This window comes from Hydra vulgaris, chromosome 06 (assembly GCF_038396675.1).
Source record: "Hydra vulgaris chromosome 06, alternate assembly HydraT2T_AEP".
NCBI classification, from domain to species: Eukaryota; Metazoa; Cnidaria; class Hydrozoa; order Anthoathecata; family Hydridae; genus Hydra; species Hydra vulgaris.
In genome coordinates this window covers 1,167,501-1,185,987 of record NC_088925.1, presented here as the reverse complement: position 1 = coordinate 1,185,987, position 18,487 = coordinate 1,167,501, and the positions used below count along the sequence as shown (strand labels likewise).

The 18,487-nt window shown below is 27.5% G+C and overlaps 2 protein-coding genes across 7 annotated transcripts in view; one reads left to right on the top strand and one right to left on the bottom strand.

The window, feature by feature from the left end:
* Positions 1–2,797, top strand: part of LOC100199949 (mitogen-activated protein kinase kinase kinase 12) — a 41,487-nt gene extending 38,690 nt beyond the window's left edge. For all 5 annotated transcript variants that reach the window (XM_065798927.1, XM_065798930.1, XM_065798932.1 and 2 more), the window contains exons 7-10: positions 165–274; positions 370–486; positions 562–702; positions 1,951–2,797. In XM_065798927.1, coding sequence (XP_065654999.1) covers positions 165–274; positions 370–486; positions 562–702; positions 1,951–2,386 — 804 coding nt within the window. In that variant the 3' untranslated portion in view covers positions 2,387–2,797. The remainder of the gene's footprint in view (positions 1–164; positions 275–369; positions 487–561; positions 703–1,950) is intronic.
* Positions 2,798–3,049: 252 nt separating this feature from the next.
* LOC100204239 (filamin-C) lies at positions 3,050–18,192 on the bottom strand. Of its 2 annotated transcripts, none has more exons than XM_065798925.1 (2): positions 17,701–18,192; positions 3,050–4,889 (listed from the first exon to the last, which is right to left on the bottom strand). In XM_065798925.1, the coding sequence occupies exons 1-2, from the start codon at positions 17,987–17,989 to the stop codon at positions 3,169–3,171; spliced, it is 2,010 nt and encodes a 669-aa protein (XP_065654997.1). In that variant the 5' UTR covers positions 17,990–18,192; the 3' UTR covers positions 3,050–3,168. The 2 variants fall into 2 exon arrangements, with proteins under 2 accessions (XP_065654997.1, XP_065654998.1); XM_065798926.1 differs by lacking the exon at positions 17,701–18,192 and adding an exon at positions 5,018–5,040.
* Positions 18,193–18,487: the final 295 nt, after the last annotated feature.

Here is an 18,487-nt window from a genome sequence, read left to right as displayed (position 1 = left end):
GTTCTTAGAAAATCATTTTGAAGAAGAGCAAACTTAAAATATCACATTATTATAAATTAGTTTTAAATGTTTTAGATGTTTGTTTAATTTTTTTTTTTTTTTTGTTAAATTTTCAGTTTTATTATTTATCTTTTAATTTACAATTTATTTTTATCTTATTCAAGTTATCATGGAGACATGAAGTTGTAGACTATTTTAAATGGTTGAAATCACAAGGTTCTCAACTAACACTAGTTGACAATGATTTTATGGAAAAAAAAGAGGAAGAAATTCGGTAAATGTTGTAAACCTTTTTTTCAAACTGAAATGATTTTTTTTTGTTCACATTATGATAACGCATTTTTTTATTAAAGAACAATTTATTTTTAGACAAGCTCGAAAAATCAGACATGAATACGAGGAGCGTTTAATGAAAGCAAATGAGTTGTATCGGGAACTTAATGATTGCATGCTTCAGTTGCAACTAAGGGAGGAGGAGTTAAAAAGGTTTTTGAAATTATTATATATGTTTTGTTTATATTTTATTAAATAATTTTAAGTTGTTTAGAAATTTATTATTAGGCGTGAGATTGAGTTAAATGTGAAGAAAGCTGTTACAAATGAAGCAGAAAATTGTGAAGATAATGAAGTAAAATGTTGCGAAGAAAATGAGTTCTGTACACATAATGAAAAAAAGAAGTATTATCATTCAAATGAGAAATGGTTTGTTGTTTATTGCTGTTGTAATTTTTTTTCTTTTTTAGATCTATTTATAGCTTTATAAGTTATTTTTACAATCTTAAGAAATATAGAGCAATGATACAATAAGTAGAAAACATCTGAAACATATGAAACATGCATTATGTTAAAATTGGGTTAAGAAAGAGAATGCATGGTTGTGATGCTTCCATTTTTACTGAATTCTAACATTAATCACCTGGTACTTTCCATGTATAATTTGATTACAAACCATATGCTCTGATGCTTTCCATTTATAATTTGATTACAAACCATATGCTCTGTTACTTTGCTTAAATAACTTTAACACAAACTATTTGCCCTGATAAACTTCTGAGGATAATTATTTCAAGTTTAACTTAAACTAATTTGCCACAACTCATTCATTTAGTTTTTTTATTCGTCATGTTTTATAACATACTTATATACAAAGAAAGCATTATTATCAAAAGAGGTGCAAGTGAACTTAACTTGCAAAAGAATGAAACTTGCTATCAGACAAAATGGTGATAATGATTTCAAAACTAAACAAGCATAACCACTTAAATATGTAACATAAAATGTGAGGAAATACTATTATTTGGAAAATGATGTTATGTTTGTTTTTTAATTTTTATTTTCAATTTTTAAGTTTAGCAATTTTGTTGTTATAATAACACCATACTAGATTTTTCTTAAAATAGTGTTAGTTTTATGCCGAAGTCGACTTGGAGCTTAGTATATACTTGTTAATGTCTCTCTCTCTCTTTCTCTCTCTCTCTCTCTCTCTCTCTCTCTCTCTCACTCTCACTCTCTTTCTCTCTCGCTCTCTCTATATATATATATATATATATATATATATATATATATATATATATATATATATATATATATATATATATATATATATATACCTATATATACATACAGTATTGGACAAAACATTTGCAACCAATATGATAATATGACCTTTGTTAAAGTCTTTTTTCTGTCAACATAAAAAAACTCGGGGTAATTTATTTTTTCTTATCGAAACTTTTAAATTAGTATAATGATCAGTTTAGTGGTTTATAAAAAATATTTACTTGTTAAAAAAAAAAAACATTTGCTGATTTATTTAAATTTGTATTGGTTTATGTTTAGTTGTGTTATTGTAGATGTTTTCATTAACTGAATAATAATAATGATTAATTGATAATAGTGTTTAAGCAAAGAATTATTTTTTGAGCAAAGTGTCCTAATTTTTAATTTCAGTGAAAATGAGAAACACAATATCTTAGCCAACACAAATACAGAATCCACAACAAAGAACAATTTTATTGTATCCATGGATATTGCCAGTAAAAAGGAACACATAAAAATATTAAACGATAACTTACTTATTGAACCTGAATGCAATTCTTTAAAGTATTCATTGAAACCATCTACAATTTCTTGTGCAGTTTCTTTTAACGAAAATCTTTTTTCTGATCCTATATGCCATAATAGACGTGTATTGAACTTAAAAGAGGGCATAAAAATAGATTCTGAAGTTACCAAAGAATCTTTGAATTGGAACTCTGAACAAGAATCTTTAAAATTGAAAGAGCAAGAAGATGTAGAAAACGGTGTAATAGAAGATTTAGATATAACTACTGAGTTGGAATGGGACTTACATGAAGATTTAGGCAGGATTCGAGATGTAGGATAGTTAATATTTTAATTGTATTTTTTTTTTTATAGAAATATTTTAGTTTTTATTTTTTTATAAATTTTAACTTTATTTTTTTATCTGCAGTTACAACATTGTTTGGATTTTGTTGTTTTCATTTATTAACGTTTTGTTGTTTCTTTCTTAGTTTTTATTTTTCTACAGATCTTCAGGTTAAAATGTGTTATTATAATGTACAAATTTAAAAGATTAATTTTAAAGTTCTATTTATAAATATTAAAAATATTGTATAAATGTTTCATATAAAATGTTCATAAGATATGTGTGACGTTGATGTTTTGAGAAATATTATTAGTGTTTTTACTATTATTATTATAGTTATTATTGCTATTTTTTTTTTTATTATTTTTTTTTTTTTGTAACATAACAAAAATGTAACTCATAACAAAACCAGAGTTCTGTTTTTCTTAAACGTTACTAAAAATAACGATATTAAAGTTCTGTTTTTCCTAAACGTTACTAAAAATAACGATATTAAAGTTCTGTTTTTCTTAAACGTTACTAAAAATAACGATATTAAAGTTCTGTTTTTCCTAAACGTTACTAAAAATAACGATATTAAAGTTCTGTTTTTCTTAAACGTTACTAAAAATAACGATATTAAAGTTCTGTTTTTCTTAAACGTTACTAAAAATAACGATATAAAAGTAGAATGGTACGCAAAAAAGAAATTGGAACCATCATTTTTTTTTGCCTAAAAAAAAATACATTAATTGACTATTGCAATTTATGCTGTTGCCAGAAATTAAAATTTTACTAGTTTATAAGTTTTGTTTCGTATGTTCGTCCATGACCTCATCATAATCACCTAAGAATTCTTCGTTCAAAAACAAAAGCGGCAGTTGTTTAAAGTTTGTTTTCTCGTACAACACTTTTCTTTCACTTGAGTTTAACTCCAAATCAGCAGCTATCAAAAGTACATTTTCAGATATATTTTCTTTCGCAACTTGAACCATCTGATCTTTGCAATAATGATCCATTATGTTTTTTGAAGTTGCGCTATAGTAAATTTTTACTTCATCTGTCTTGGTTATATCATTTTTAGATCGACAATATTCTTTTAACTTATTTGAATTTTCAGTAAGGTTAACTTCTTTTTTTTCCGCATCGTTGATAGTTAAACGGAACGGGCTACCGGGTATAGGTTTTTCACTCCAAAAAACTTCTATTTCGTAAATCCCTGGTTCTGTAGGTGTGTACAATACTTCATGTAACAAAGATGTAGGTTGCAGTTTAGTTTTAACACAAGGTACTGGTATTGACATTGCTGGACATGTAATGCATACGCTTAAAGGACCGCGCTCTGTATTTGGCGTCGAAACATTAAATGCACTAACCACGCCTACTTCGCCGCTCATAAGCCCTTTGCCATATGCCTTCATTGTGGCAGTTTCTTGGTTTATAAATTTTCCCAGTTTTCTATAAATATCGCGAGTTTGCTTATCGAGCCAGGATGGTGCGGACTTGATATCCGTTGATTTTGAATCTAAATTTTCGGAAAAATTGCTTTTCGAGTCGTTTTCTTCTAAACAATTTGTCAATGTTTTAGTGGTTAACTGTATATTTTCTTGATCAAGATTTATATTGATTTCTTCGTCGGATAGACGGTTTGGCATTAAGACTGTTTCTCGCACACTAAGTCGAAAAGGGCTGTCTTCTATATGATCTCCTCCACAAAAAATACTAAGTACATATTCTCCAGGACGAGTAGGTGTGTATCTTACAATGTAGCTTGATTCTTCTATAGGTTTTATTTGAAGTTCAGGTTTATATAGAGCAACTCTATGATCGTAAGGGCGACATTCTATTGAAACAGATAGATCACTTGCTTGTGCTCCATTTAACCTCACAATAAAATCAGTTGGTCGTCCAACCTGCCCCCAACGTAAACCAGCACCAAATGCTAAACATCTAGGAGACTTATATGGTATTCCAAGTTTTTTTTGAAGCGCTTTGCTTCCATCTTTATCAAATATGCTTTCAGTTTCGCTTTCCGACATGCTAAAGTCACTCGTATATGTTTTTGTTTTTATTCCTCGCCGAACCATTCTATCTGCACTACGAAATATTGCTATGTATGTTATCATAGACTTCTCGTCCACATTTCCGTTTGCAATATCGTAAGGTGCAATTAATTCAGGTATACCAAGTTCATCTTCTGCAGTTGTACAAGCCAAACGAACGTTCATTTCTGGGTTATACTTATTCTGAAACATAGTTTGTGGTATTGTATCCGGGCGTATTGCGTTAACTAAAAGACATAATGCAATACCGTCTGTCCAATCGCTCGTAAAGTTTTCTATGCGACAATTTGGAATTTTAGATTGAACCCATTTAAGTAGATTTCTAGAAACGCGATTATAGTCCACGTTTAATAACGTCATATCTGTAATTGTTTCATCAAAGATTTGATACCTTAAAATGATTTCCCAAAGAATAAAAGTAAGCGATTGAATAATACTTGCTTCGTCATTATTATCAACTAAAAATAAAAAAGAATTTCGAAAGAATATACTTACAAAAAAGTTTTTATGTTTAAAAAAAATTGCTACGTTGCAAAAAAAAAAAAAAAAATAACACTCAACAACAAACTATAACAAACACATTCACCTAACGAAATTCATTCGCATTGAAATTAAAACCTTTAATCATATGCAATACTCAACAATGAAATAATTATAAATCAGACTTTTAAATATTTTGCACCTTTATTTGGCTCAATTGTTTAATTTAATTCTTTATATGTTTATTTTTCAATTAAACATAATCTGGTTTATCATAAATAATTGTTTCTAAAAGCTATTGCTCGGTGACTTCAATTTACCGTTGGACACGGTAAATAAATTATTGCGCAAACTTTTCTTAGCTAAGTTATGAATTTTTCTTAGTTAGGAATTGTGGTTTGAGAATATTTTTTATGCTTTTTGGGTCAATTTTTTGAATCAAATTTTTATCAAGTTTTATTTGCATTTATGCCAATAAGTAAGGCGTGTATTTGTTTTAAATACAGAAGATGCTAACCGTTATTAAAAGCATATTATATATAATACAGTTTAAACCATGGTAACTAATTAGTCTTATTATATTGATGGCCGTTTTTAAATGACTCGATTTAATCAAAACTTAAAATAAATAAAAAAATTTACAACAAAAACTTTAAAAAAAAAGAGAAGATTTTTTCAAGAATTTTCACTAACAACTTATTTTTAAAAACAATGCTGTGCCTGTACTTGAATAAGATAATAAACGGATGTTTCCTTGGTACATTGAATTACTAATTATAGCAAACTCCTTTAATATCGGTTAATGCTTGTAATAAAATTTTGAATTGTGTTACAAATCAAAAGTATAACTAGATGATTATTTAAATCTATGGACAATGTTCATTATAATACGTATGGAAAACACCCAATTTTACTGTGGTAGCGTTCATGGATAAAATGGTAAGTAACAACAACTTATACCTTTTGAAAAAAGGAAATTAATCAAGAGTTATAAGATTCTTCAATTTTCTAATAAATTTGTCGTAAAAGAGAGTAGTTGACATATCCTCCACCTTGAAAATTATAAAATAATATAATATTTTTTTTAGACTACATAATTTTTGTTTAAGATTATATGTCTTTTTAAACTAGATAATATTTTTGTCGAACTTATTCGTAAGACCCATAAGAAATCAAGGTGTGTTTGTGTGTGTGTGCGTGCGCGCGCGCGCGTGTGTGTGTGTGTGTTAGTAAAAAGAAGCTTTCAAATTCTTTACACAATTTCATTGTTGAAACTGTGTCATAATTTGGAAAACAAAACAATCATTCGTAAAGTTATAAATAGTTTCAAACGTTGACTCTATATAAACAAAATAAGCATAAAAACCGAGTTTGCTCTATATAAATTAAGTTTTAATGTATAAATAAGAAGCATAAACTATTGTTTTATTTTTTAATTTTTGAAAAATATCTATTGTTCTTAACAACAAAATACAAATTTAAAATTGCGGAAAAAAAATCTTAAAATTTTATTCTTAGAGTTTAATTATTCTTAATTTCAATTTCTCAGTGAATTAAAAAAATAACATTTTAATATTTTTAATTCCAAAATTATTGTCCTTTAAATCAAGGGCGGAAATTGCAATTTTTGGTTTTTGAGATAACGATGATTGGAGCCTCGGAACAAAAAAAACGCGAGAGCAACAAGTTAATAGAATATTTTTATACTAGTGTCAACCAGACTTACATTCATTGATAAATTTTAAATTTCATTGTGTAGTATTTAAGCATTCAAAAGTTATAACCATATAAAGTTTGAACCCCCTTCAAGCTGAGGGGTTTATAAATTTTATATGGTCATAATTTTCGAACGCTGAGAGATACTATAAAACTTAAAATTTATCGATGAATGTAAGTCTAGTTGAGAATATAAAAAAATGTTTTATCAACTTTTTTGTTCTCAGGCTTCAATCATCGGAACTTTTTCAAAGTATCTTTATTTGACATAAACATAAACATATTAATGTTTTGAGTTTGCTCTTTGTCTGGAAGTCAGCTATTTCAAAGACCAAAAGTTATAGTTTTCCCCCCTACTTTAAATTATAGCTCCTTTAATTTAGTCACTAAAAACGTGTAGATATGAAGACACTAATTTTCACAACAAGAACTTCAATTTTGATTAATATATCTATTATACGTAATCCACAAAATTTGTGTTAGAACAAAAATCGTCTTTTTATTAATCTCGTGACGTTGCAGTGTCAAAATAGCTTCTCAGTTAATTTTCCCGTTGTTTCACTATCAACAGATTCAAAATCCAGCATTTTGCACATAGCACCTTTCCGTGGTAACACAACGGTTGGTTTCGATAGTGATATAGTTCTTTTCTATTTGATAAGTCATTAAAAACACTTACAAAATATGTCTTCTGTAAATCATCATTTAGATTTTCGTACTAAATATCAAATCCGGGCTAAGTGCTAAAAGTTAACATTTTTAGTTTGACATTAAAGTGTGTTCAACGTATCTATGTGCCAAACAATACACAGTAAAAACCGGCCTCCACAGTGAATATCATTTAGCTTAATTTTAACTGGGTAACATTTGGCACACATAATTTTTGGTACTTTGCCCAGATTTCATATTCAGTTTTCTATTGTTACTTGACAACACCAAATTCTGGTTCAAAACAGATTGAGATAAATTTCGAAGTCATCAGTCTTATGTTTTGAAGCTTATTTAACGAATTGCGGTGTGAAAAGCAAATGTGGTCTCTTTGACTGCAATAGCTAAATCACCTTAATTGGATCTAATTTTTTTTTTAATTCTTATAATAGATGAATAAGATGAGAGCCGGAACTTCAGCCTTGTGTTTACTTTGAATGATTTTTAATGTCTGCTCTTTTAATGTCTCCACCATGTACTGTGAAAAAATTCTGTCAAAGATATGCAATCTGCTGAAGTAAGGGGTAATGCGGAAGTTATCGGACAAATCCGAACTTAATTATTTTAGCATAATAGTTTGTTTTTAGGGTTTTATGCGTAGATATAAACGTTCTATAAAATATAAACTTTATTATTTGAAACACAATTATTTAAAATGAGGTTAAATGCAGCTGAACGTAAGTTTTTTCGAAAGCGACTCAAAATGTTTTTGTGAACAAACCTAATATATAAAAAAAAAAGAAATCGTAAATCATTTTGAAAAGGAAGGATTTGCTCGAAGTACATATATTGTAACCTAAAAACGCTTGCAACTGTTCATTTCTTTTCTAATATTTCTCATTATTCTAAAGATTCTTTTGGATGGACCAATTCTCTTGGATGGACCAATTCTCTTGGATGGACCAATTTAGAGAATCTTTAGAATAACGAGAACTACAAGGTGGTCAAACAGTTGCTTCATCGATAATGTTATTAAAAGTTCATATATCATTTATGCTAGATTAAAAAAATAATTTATAAATTCATATATTATTTTTTGAATCTTGTGTTAATGAAGGAGTTGATAAATTTGGTTGCAAGTCACCCCATACTTGCTTCCCTTGTCAACTTTTAACTCCTTCTTGCTTTGATAATAATACTCTGAACAATCACAAATGGAATATAATGGAATATTACCGAGCCCAGTATAACGAGGTACTAGACGTTATAGAAAGTCAATTAAATCAACAATTTTTAGAAAGTTCAATAGAATTACTAACCGCTTTAGAAAATTTAAAAATTTATTATTATGTTAGAAAGTTATTATTATCCACTGCAAATGGTGATACGGACATAAAGCTTTAGATATTTTAAAATTTTTCTATAAAAATGATATAGTTTATGATAAATTAAAAACTGAACTCTTTCTGTTTAAATCTGTTAAGGAAACTTATAACATTACATATAAATAGGCACTTCAGTCACGTGACAAATTCCGTAGACAATTTGCGAAGTTTTTTATTTATAAAGAAGACTTTTTCAGATTAAATTTAGACCAATTTTTTTAATCTATTATGCCATAGTAAAACGTTTTACGAAAAGTAAAATGATTAATCATTCATAAAATATCTGCTAGAATTTTCAATATCAGTTTATCTGGCTGTAGGAGCGGTTTTAATTGAGTTTTTGTAATTATTTTAGCTTAAAGTTATTTTAATTGCGTTCTAGCATCCTTTACAATAATATATAACTATTTTTACTAGTTACTCCTTTAAAATAATATAATAACTATTCTTTGTTTCTATTTTTTTTTTTTTTGGTTTTGTGATGAATAAGTTGGTCTAAAATAACTTTAAAAAATCTAAGTTTTTGCTAATATTCAGGTATTCAGCTTAATTTTTAAATTTAAGTTAAAACCTGCTAAATCCCGTCCTCTTCTTTCATCAGTCCGTCTTAATATTGTTTCAAAAATTATTTCGGTAACTAATTTGCAAAAACAGTATAATAATTTAATTGTATAATACAGTATTTGTATAAAATTAGCCTTATCATAATGAATAATAAAGAATTATATGATTGGTATCTATGCTTGAGTGATAAATCTTTGAAAATGGTGTGCTCGAATTTCAGAAGCCGATTCTCCAATTTGTTTTCAGTAACTGAAAATAATTTGAGCTTGTACAACAAAATTAAAATTGTTGTAGATAAATTTAAATCGTTAAAAAAAAAAAAAAAAAAGAAGAGATATATATAAGCTGATGCTCTTTAAACCGCCTATTTGGGAAACTAGTTGTGAATTATGCATATCAATAGGAAAGTGGAAGTCGCGTTTTACGGAACCGATAAATGTACTAAAATTTTGTGCAATGCTTTTTGAAGATTGATTTTAGAGATAGAGGTTGTACCAAATTTTGTTGACTTATTTTTTAGAATTTCATATAAACATAGATATTTTTTCAAAAATAGAATGATTTAACTTGAATTATATATGTCTTCTGATTACAATGACGAATTTTATTAGCGGGTTTATTGATATTCAAAACTGTTATTTACTTTCTCTATCGAGCAAATATTGAAGATAAAGCCTGACAAACTCTATCATTTTGAGACACTCGAGTATGCTCATTTTTTACGTTCCTGCCAAATTTTGTTGCCAAATTCAGAGGCGGTGATATCCTATTTGGGCGCACAATTTTTGTACCTAATTTCCTTTTTTCTATAATCTTGTACAGACTTTTGTTGATTTATTTTTCGGAATTTCATACCAACATAGGTATTTTTTAAAAACTTGAATTAATAAACTTTAATAATATGTGTTTTCTGAATAAAATAATGAACTTTATAAGTAGATATGTTGATATTCCAAAGTTTTGGCAAAACGGTTCTTTATTTTCTGCATCAAGGAATTATTGAAGATAAGCCTGACAAACTCTCAATTTTTCTGACACTCGAGTTAGCACATTTTTTATGTTCCTGCCAAATTTCGTTGCCAGATTCAGAGGCGGTGATAACCTATTTAGACGCACAATTTTGGGTGTTTTTTTTAACATTTTCGGGGAGGGGGGAGTACGAGATAAAATTCTTTGCATGGTTATTGATAATCACATTGTTACATTTTGATAACAATAATAAATTGATATTCAATAACAATAATATAAACCTTTTTAACTTAAAAAGGTTTTTATTATTGTTTGTTTATATTATTACTGTCATAATTAATAATTTTATGTTGCTTTATATGGATAAAATGAGTGAAAAGTTAAATTGTAAGAATTTTAATAATTTCATTTTGAAATTTATTTGTTGATTTTTGAATGGAAACTGTAAAACTAATAGTAATACTATTATTACTAGTAATAATATTACTATTAGTGTAAAATTATTAATAGGGTGTTTTCAATAATACAGTGCTTACCCCAACCCCACATACACTCTGATTCAAAAATCAACCTCTCGTATTTGTTCTAGAAGGAAATAAAAACAACTACTTGCATATTAAAACTAGCAATTACAAAAAAAAAATACTCTTTTAAAGATGAATTATTGATATTATGACAGTGAAGGTGGAGGTTGGGTGGCTCCTCTAGCCTACCAGATACGCCCTGAGGGTGTATAACAGTGTTAATGTGTAGGCTATTCTTATATCTATCTATTGAAATTAAGTTTTGGGCATATATATATGAGTTGACAAAGTTATAATAATTTTAGTTAAAAAAAACTTTATTTTGACCACAGTTTTATCAACAAATCCATTTATCTAAAAATCGGTACTTAAAACGTCATAACTTTTTGTGGAATTGTTCGATTTTAATAATTTTTTCACTTTTAAAATATTCAGTAGAATCTATTTCTAATGAGATATAACAACCAAGAATTTAATCAATAAAAAAATTTCATGTAGCATATCTAATATCAAGTGAAAAAAATAAAACGAAGGTTAAATAAAGAAAATTGAACCAACAAACCTCAAAAAACTGTTTTAAAAAATTGAAACTTGCTTCATCTGGTTGTATAAATAAGTTCAAATCTGCTAATGTTCGTATCAGTAATATGAAAAACAAATTTACATCTAACGACCCTTGAAGGACATACAAACTATTACATGCAAGTAATAAAGGACATACAAACTATTACATGCAAGTAATAAAGGATATTCAAACTATTACATGCAAAATAAGGAAATAAAAGAATTAAAAGATTTTTATAATAAAGTCATTAAAAATCTTAATAAAAGAGTTAAACTTTAGTTAAGATTGAAAAAAGTGACAATAAAGTTGCACTCCTTCATGAGAAAAAAAGAATTACATGCAAAAAAATTTATTATGTAAACAAGAAGTTTAGCATGGTAGTAAATAAACATGAAAATTTGCCTTCTAACAGTTTAAATAATCCTGAAAAGGATACCGACTCTCCTAACACTAAAGTATTAAGCAAAGAAAATAAAGATTTTAATTTAAGTTGTCTTCTCCGTGATCGCAGAATAATAACATTTCAAAACGGAAGGTATTCTAATGATATAAGAGAAGTTATTATGGAGTTAGTTTCTTTGAATGTCAGCATGAACAAAGTTAATGAAGTTATCACAATTGTTTTAAAAAAACTAGCAAAGATAGATATAGAGAAGCTTCCCTCAATTGGTACAAAATCTCGATTTATGACTGAGGCTTTAGCACTTGCTCAACTTCAAGTTGCAGAAGAAATGATAAACACTGTAGAAATTAATTTGGGCAATTGTCTTCACAGTGATGATACCTCTAAACATCATAGACATTTTCAAAATTTCCAAGTTACTACCACAAATGGAAGTACTTTATCTTTTGGATTATGTGAAATGGCTGGCAGTGATGCAGATTGTACTATTAATGCGTTAACCAAAACATTAGTTGATATATGTGACATTTAAGTAGCAGCAAGGAAAATGATTTTTCTAACCTTGTATGTTCTTTTAAAACTACCATGTCTGATCTTGGACCAGTTAATCCACTGTTTAATTTAAAGTTTAAAGATATGAGGAAAAAGTTACTGCCTAAAGTTATAAAGAACTGGGAAGATTTAAAAAAAGGCGAGCAAGCAGATTTCATTGAAATGTCTAATTTTTTTTGGAAATTGCATTTATTATCTAACTTTGCAACAGAAACCGATAAAAAAATTAACTCATTCAAAAAGCTAGTTTTAAGTAGTAGTTATGAAAATATTTTTGCATTCAATACTGCTGAATCAGGTGCCACTAGATTAATAAGAACTGCATGTAAAGCTTTTCATGTAAGGGGGAGTGATGAAGCTGGAGTTGCTGGGTATTTTAATGCATTTCTTGCTGGTAAAGGACAAAGTAAGTGTATGCTTGCACCCTTTGTTGGTAACAGATTTAATGTATTATATTATAATGCTGCAGCTTTGTATTTTCATTCAAAAGATATTTTAGAGTTTCTTCAAAATTGGCCAAATTAAAATAATCTTTTATTTGCAATTAAAAAAAAGATATTAGCAACAAATTATATTTAGCAGAAGTGCGGGCTCTTGAGTAGTTGATAAAATGATTACAGGTCCACTTTGGCGGATAATTGTATCACAAAAGAGTATTCTTGATATGAATCCATTTTTGTTAACCCTAAAAATGAAACATTCAGGTTTGTGTAAAAATGCCTCATCGATTATGATCTCGAAAACACCTATATTCAGTCCAAGTGATGTTAATATTCATAAATAATTTTGTATGATAAATTATTTGAAGAGACTAATGACACTGATTTAAATGTTTTAACACAGCAGACATTAGAAGTAATTTGTCATTCTTTGTTAGTTGTTCTGGAAAGATAATCTGCTGATCAACTTCCTGGAGGTAAATATTGGCATCTTTCTGATAATATAAGTAAAGCTGCAGAAAATGTTCCAACAACAAACAAAGCGTCAGGAAGTGACTTTGCCGTATTGGATCTTTTAATTCATACAAAGCCAAATGCCAAAATACAAACTATACTAGCTTATACTATGTGGTATAAAACAAAACACTAGACTGGTTGGATAAAAAGACTTTAGATGAGTATGACTCATTGCTAAAAAAAGCTTTAACAAACTTTAATAAAATGAAAGATAAATACAAACAACGTCATTTAGAATTAAAGTTTGAAATGAGTGAAAGGTTGTCTGAAAAGCATAAAGCAAAAAAAAACAGCTGAAGATAAAGCCTTCTTAAAAAAAGCTAAATCGGTTTATTAGTTGTTAAAACTGAGGTGTGGTTGCCCTTAAAAGAAGCAGATGATGAATATGTTTTGTTATTTGACACATTTAAAAGCAAAAAAAGAGCAGTTGGATTTTTATAGGTATGTTATGGAAGTTAAATGTGAACCTAAATATTTTTACTAAACTAAAATGTAAGGTAGTAAGCGAATAGACTTAACAAACTATGAGTTGTTCAGTAATTTACAATCAGTTATTAGAACAAGGACTTTTCCAGAGCCCATTGAGAGAAGAGTTATTCTTATTGAAAGAAACGAACGAGATGTTTTGATTGCAAAACAGAAAGAAGAGTTAAGTGAAAAATTAAAGAATGCAAGACTGTCTCAATTAGCAAATCAACAAAAAATAAACATCTTAGCTGTCATTCTAAATGATGTTAATTATCTTGTTGGGAAAATTATTCAACATAAAATAATGAAAATCGACACTAAAAAATACTTTTGGTGTACAGGTGAAGTTCTTCGAGTAAACAAGTCAACTTCTAACTTAAAAAAAACTTAGTTTGATGTGGTCTATGAGACTGAGGTAAATCAAGTATGGACTTTTCGATTGCTTGTTGACCTTGAAAAAGGAAAGGTTATAGTTTTGTAAAAAGCCTATTTTACAATTAATTTGAAATAATTACTAGTTATATATATTATTTTTAATATTTTATTAGAAATATATTACATATATTATAAATAATATAATATTATTATAAATTAGTCGTATATATTAATCTATTATATTTATATCTATAACATTTATAGTTGTTAAAACGTATCGTATATAACTATATACGATACGTATTATATATCATTAGCAATATTATATTATAAATATATAATAATATATATCATATATGTATAGATATATATCGTTGGTACAAAATTGGTTAAACCCATTGTAAAACAAGATTAACATTTTGAAAGCAATAAAATTAAAATTAACATTTTAGCTTAATTATATTACGAGATCATAAAATGGACTGAAGTGCCTAATATAAAATTAATATTAAACAGTATCATCAATCACAACTATAATTGATATGTCAAACAACTGTAAAGGAGTCTCAATAATGTTTTCTGAAATACCAAAACTTCTCAAAATTTAATTGGCGATACCATTAACAACCAGCACAGCCGAGCAATTTTTCTCGCATCTATGAATGACGAAGTCATATGGTCGATCGACATCGACTCAAAAGCGGTTGAATCATCTTCTGCTTCTTTAATTTTATAAATTGAAAAAATTGAAAACCGTGAAAATAGATGTAAAAGCTATAGCAAATACTTTCTTACTTTAAAAAATTTTAAATTGTTTTAATTTTTATTTTTTAATTTTTATTTTTTGTAATATACTGTTTTAATTTTAGTCTGCGTGAGTCTGAAATAAATAGATATGACGTTAAATTTTAATGAAATATGTTTATAGTTGATATTATATTTTATTGAAAATGGATACATGTGGTTTTCTGTTAAGATTAACTGAAAATTAAAACTAGTTTATTAGAATTTGCAAAATGTTTATACCACCACCCACCACCACCCACCGTTCCCACATATATACATTTTTACTAGAAGTAAAAAAATAATTGAATGGTATACCAAGCTTAATAAAAATAGATTTCGGTCCAATAACTCAAACATTAAATTCAATAATAGATAATAATGTACATAATTCACTTTCCGTATTAAAATTCTATAAAGAGCAATTTTTCCAAATTGCATAATTCAATGACTTATTCTTGTTTTGAGTTCATGTAAGAATTCACGTTCATGTAAGAATTCATTAGGCAGTTTATCTTTCAAGAGATCTTGAAACACTTGTGTTAGAAGAGATTTAATAGAAAATAGCAAACATAATTTTTTTTTACTTATTGTCAATTGCAATTAATACATTGCAATTTCAAAGCAATTTCGCAATGTATTAATTGCTTTAATCGTAAGTCTTTTGATATGATTTATATAAAATACCATTGATTACATTATATCGTTGAAGAAAAATGCCTGGTGGCATATTCATCAGGATACCAGATTTTTTGATTGACTGACAACCTCTGCCAATTTCACAAAAAAGCATTTGTTAATTCATTTTTTTTTTTACTTTTTTTTCTGTATAGTTTAACAAGGCTTTGAAGATCAAAAAATTTTATTCCACATATAATATTCATACCAATTTTAGTTCATAGGGAAATCCATACCTTTTATCTAGAATGTTTTCGAGAAAATTTTAGCACCACACTCAAGATGTTTATCAACATCTGCTAGGATATCTTTAGGAACGGCAAAATTTATAAGAATATTATATTCATTGTTTGGGGCATCTATCATCTAATAGTCACCTATCAAAGGCTTAGAAACACTACTAATTATTTTTAAAACTTCTACAGCCAGAAAATTTCATTGAATAAAACAACTTTTTTTGTGCGGACTGCAGTGTGCTAATAACCACGCAACTTTTTATTTGATTTCATCTCTGTTGAATCATTGTTGTTTTAAATATAACAACAATAGCAATAAATAAATGGGTAATATCACTTTCTAAATTATAAAAACTGCAAAAAAACAACTTTATTTTAACGTCGCAAAAATTATTGTTTTAAAATATGGATTCAACTTAAATATTACTTTTCTCAACTTGATTACGCAAGTTTATGCAAGATTATGCTAGTTTTCTAACTTGTAAAATATGGCTTCAATCTTAAGATTGTAACAACTTAACAATTAACAAATTACTTTCAATCTTAAGAAAGTTATGGTGTACATTGTTCACTACAAGTTAGTTAAGATATAAATAATTAAGATATAAATATTAGAATCATAAGCAGACTCTGTTAAACCACTTAACTACATTAAAAAAGTAAAAAAAACTGTTTTCAGTGAATTAAATAGCTAAATAATTAGCTTTTTCTATTAATAAGTAAAAAAAATTTTTTTATTAATATACATATATTAATATAAAAAACATATATTAATATAGAAAACACGAATCAAATAGCATTTATTTAGTTAAAAGGTAAAAGGTTGTGCAATAAAATGCCTGTGCTTATGTCAAAACTATGCAATTCTATGTTAAGATTAATAATAGGCCATAGAAACGCTATTTTTTAGTTTCCGTTGTTATTTCAATCCCCAATGGCAGAGAGAAAACGTTGTCTGGTACACAGTTGTTTATTAGACAATTGTTTTCTCTCTGCCATGTTTTCTCGTTTTCTCTCTGCAATAGGGATTGAAATAACAACAAAAACAAAACAAAAAAGTATTTGCATAGCCTATAATTAATCTTAGCAAAGTGTACCTACTAAATATTTACGGTTTTGAAGTAGGTTCAAGCTAATACTTTTTTGCCCAACCGTTTACCATTTAACCAAATAAATTCTATTTGAACCGCGTACACATGATTTAACTAACAAGCTTGCTTAATCTAGATTTAAGATATATTAGATATATAGTTAATAGGTAAATATAAGAAACCAGCTTTTTATCTATTTTTATATACTGCTGTTTTATAAACGATAAGCTGAAAATGAAGTATTTAAACTTTAAAATAAAAATTTACTTTATAATTTTGCTTCAATAAGTGCCATGCCCAGAGGCGATTCTACGAGTGTGTGTAAGGGGTATGTGTCATACCCCCCTCAGAGAAGGCGATTTTGAAGTTGTAGTTGGTTCGTTAAGGAATATAGTCAGTTAGTCGGGTGTTTGACAAATTTCAGTCAGGCGATTTTTAGTTTTAAGGACCTTTGTTTTAATACGAAAGAAGTTGGTAATTTTAAAGGGTTCTCCCCCCCTCCTTCCTCCGTCCTTTTGTTCCTAGAATCGCTCCTGGCTACGATATATAAGTAAACACTGAAAATGTAAAACTGAAAAGAATGAGAATGTAAAAAAAAGAGTATGTAAAAAAAAAAGGAGAATTTTTAGTTTAATTTAATTTCTTTCATTTGCTTTTATATTTTTTATTAATAATAATTTAAGAAAAATAGTTTAACGAGCAATTTTAAAACTCGATTATCAAAACTAAAAAAACTTCTATTATTGAAAACTAAAATAAGCTTTAGGCAAAAATAAACAAAACAATTCTAAAAAACTAAGCGAACAAAGTAAAAGAGAGATGTATAAAACGTTATCGCTTTTTATTTAAAAAAAAATAATAATATAATAAAAAAACCTGGATTTAAAATTGAAATTCCTTCATTTTCCAAATGTTTTAAAATAATTTTCCAATTATTCACATAATCTTCATCTCCGTCGATAATATTTTCTTGTAACTTTTTCCCGCTTAATATTTCAAGCAAGATAATCAAATAAACCCCATCTTGAAGATCAATGATTTTATCGATTTCAAACCCTTTTGATTTTAAAAAAAGGTTGCACCAACGAATAAATGCTTTTTCTTGAATTTGAGAATCCTGTGAACGAAACGATTTTTGCTCATCTAAGTTTTTCTTTTTTCTCATTTTATTGCTGTAAATTATAAGAAAGGTCGAGTCAGAACAATAACAACTTTTTTCTTTGCGCTATGTTTTTTTCCTTATAATTTTTGTATTTTCGCATAAGAGTCAGGAAATGGCTTGTATAATAAAAAACTAATTCTATAAAAATTTTTATAATTAAAACTTAAAACGCGAATTAAAAAACCATCTGTTTTCAAATTAAAAGAATGTATTTTTATTTATTTTATTCTATAAAACATATTTTTACAACGACAAAAACGTTTTAATGGTATCTGTATACTTAATAATGCTCCGTATTTCGTCTCCATAATACGTATTGTGGACATAATACGTCCATAATACTCAATATTATCGTCGCTTCTAATTGGCTTTTATAGATCAGTATTATGGATACTTTGGATTCATATTTAAATCAAAATTTTAGGCGCTTCTGATTGGCTCTTATCTTTTATTTAAAGTTTTTTTTTTTAGTTTTTAGCAAAAAAATTTGAGAAAATGTTT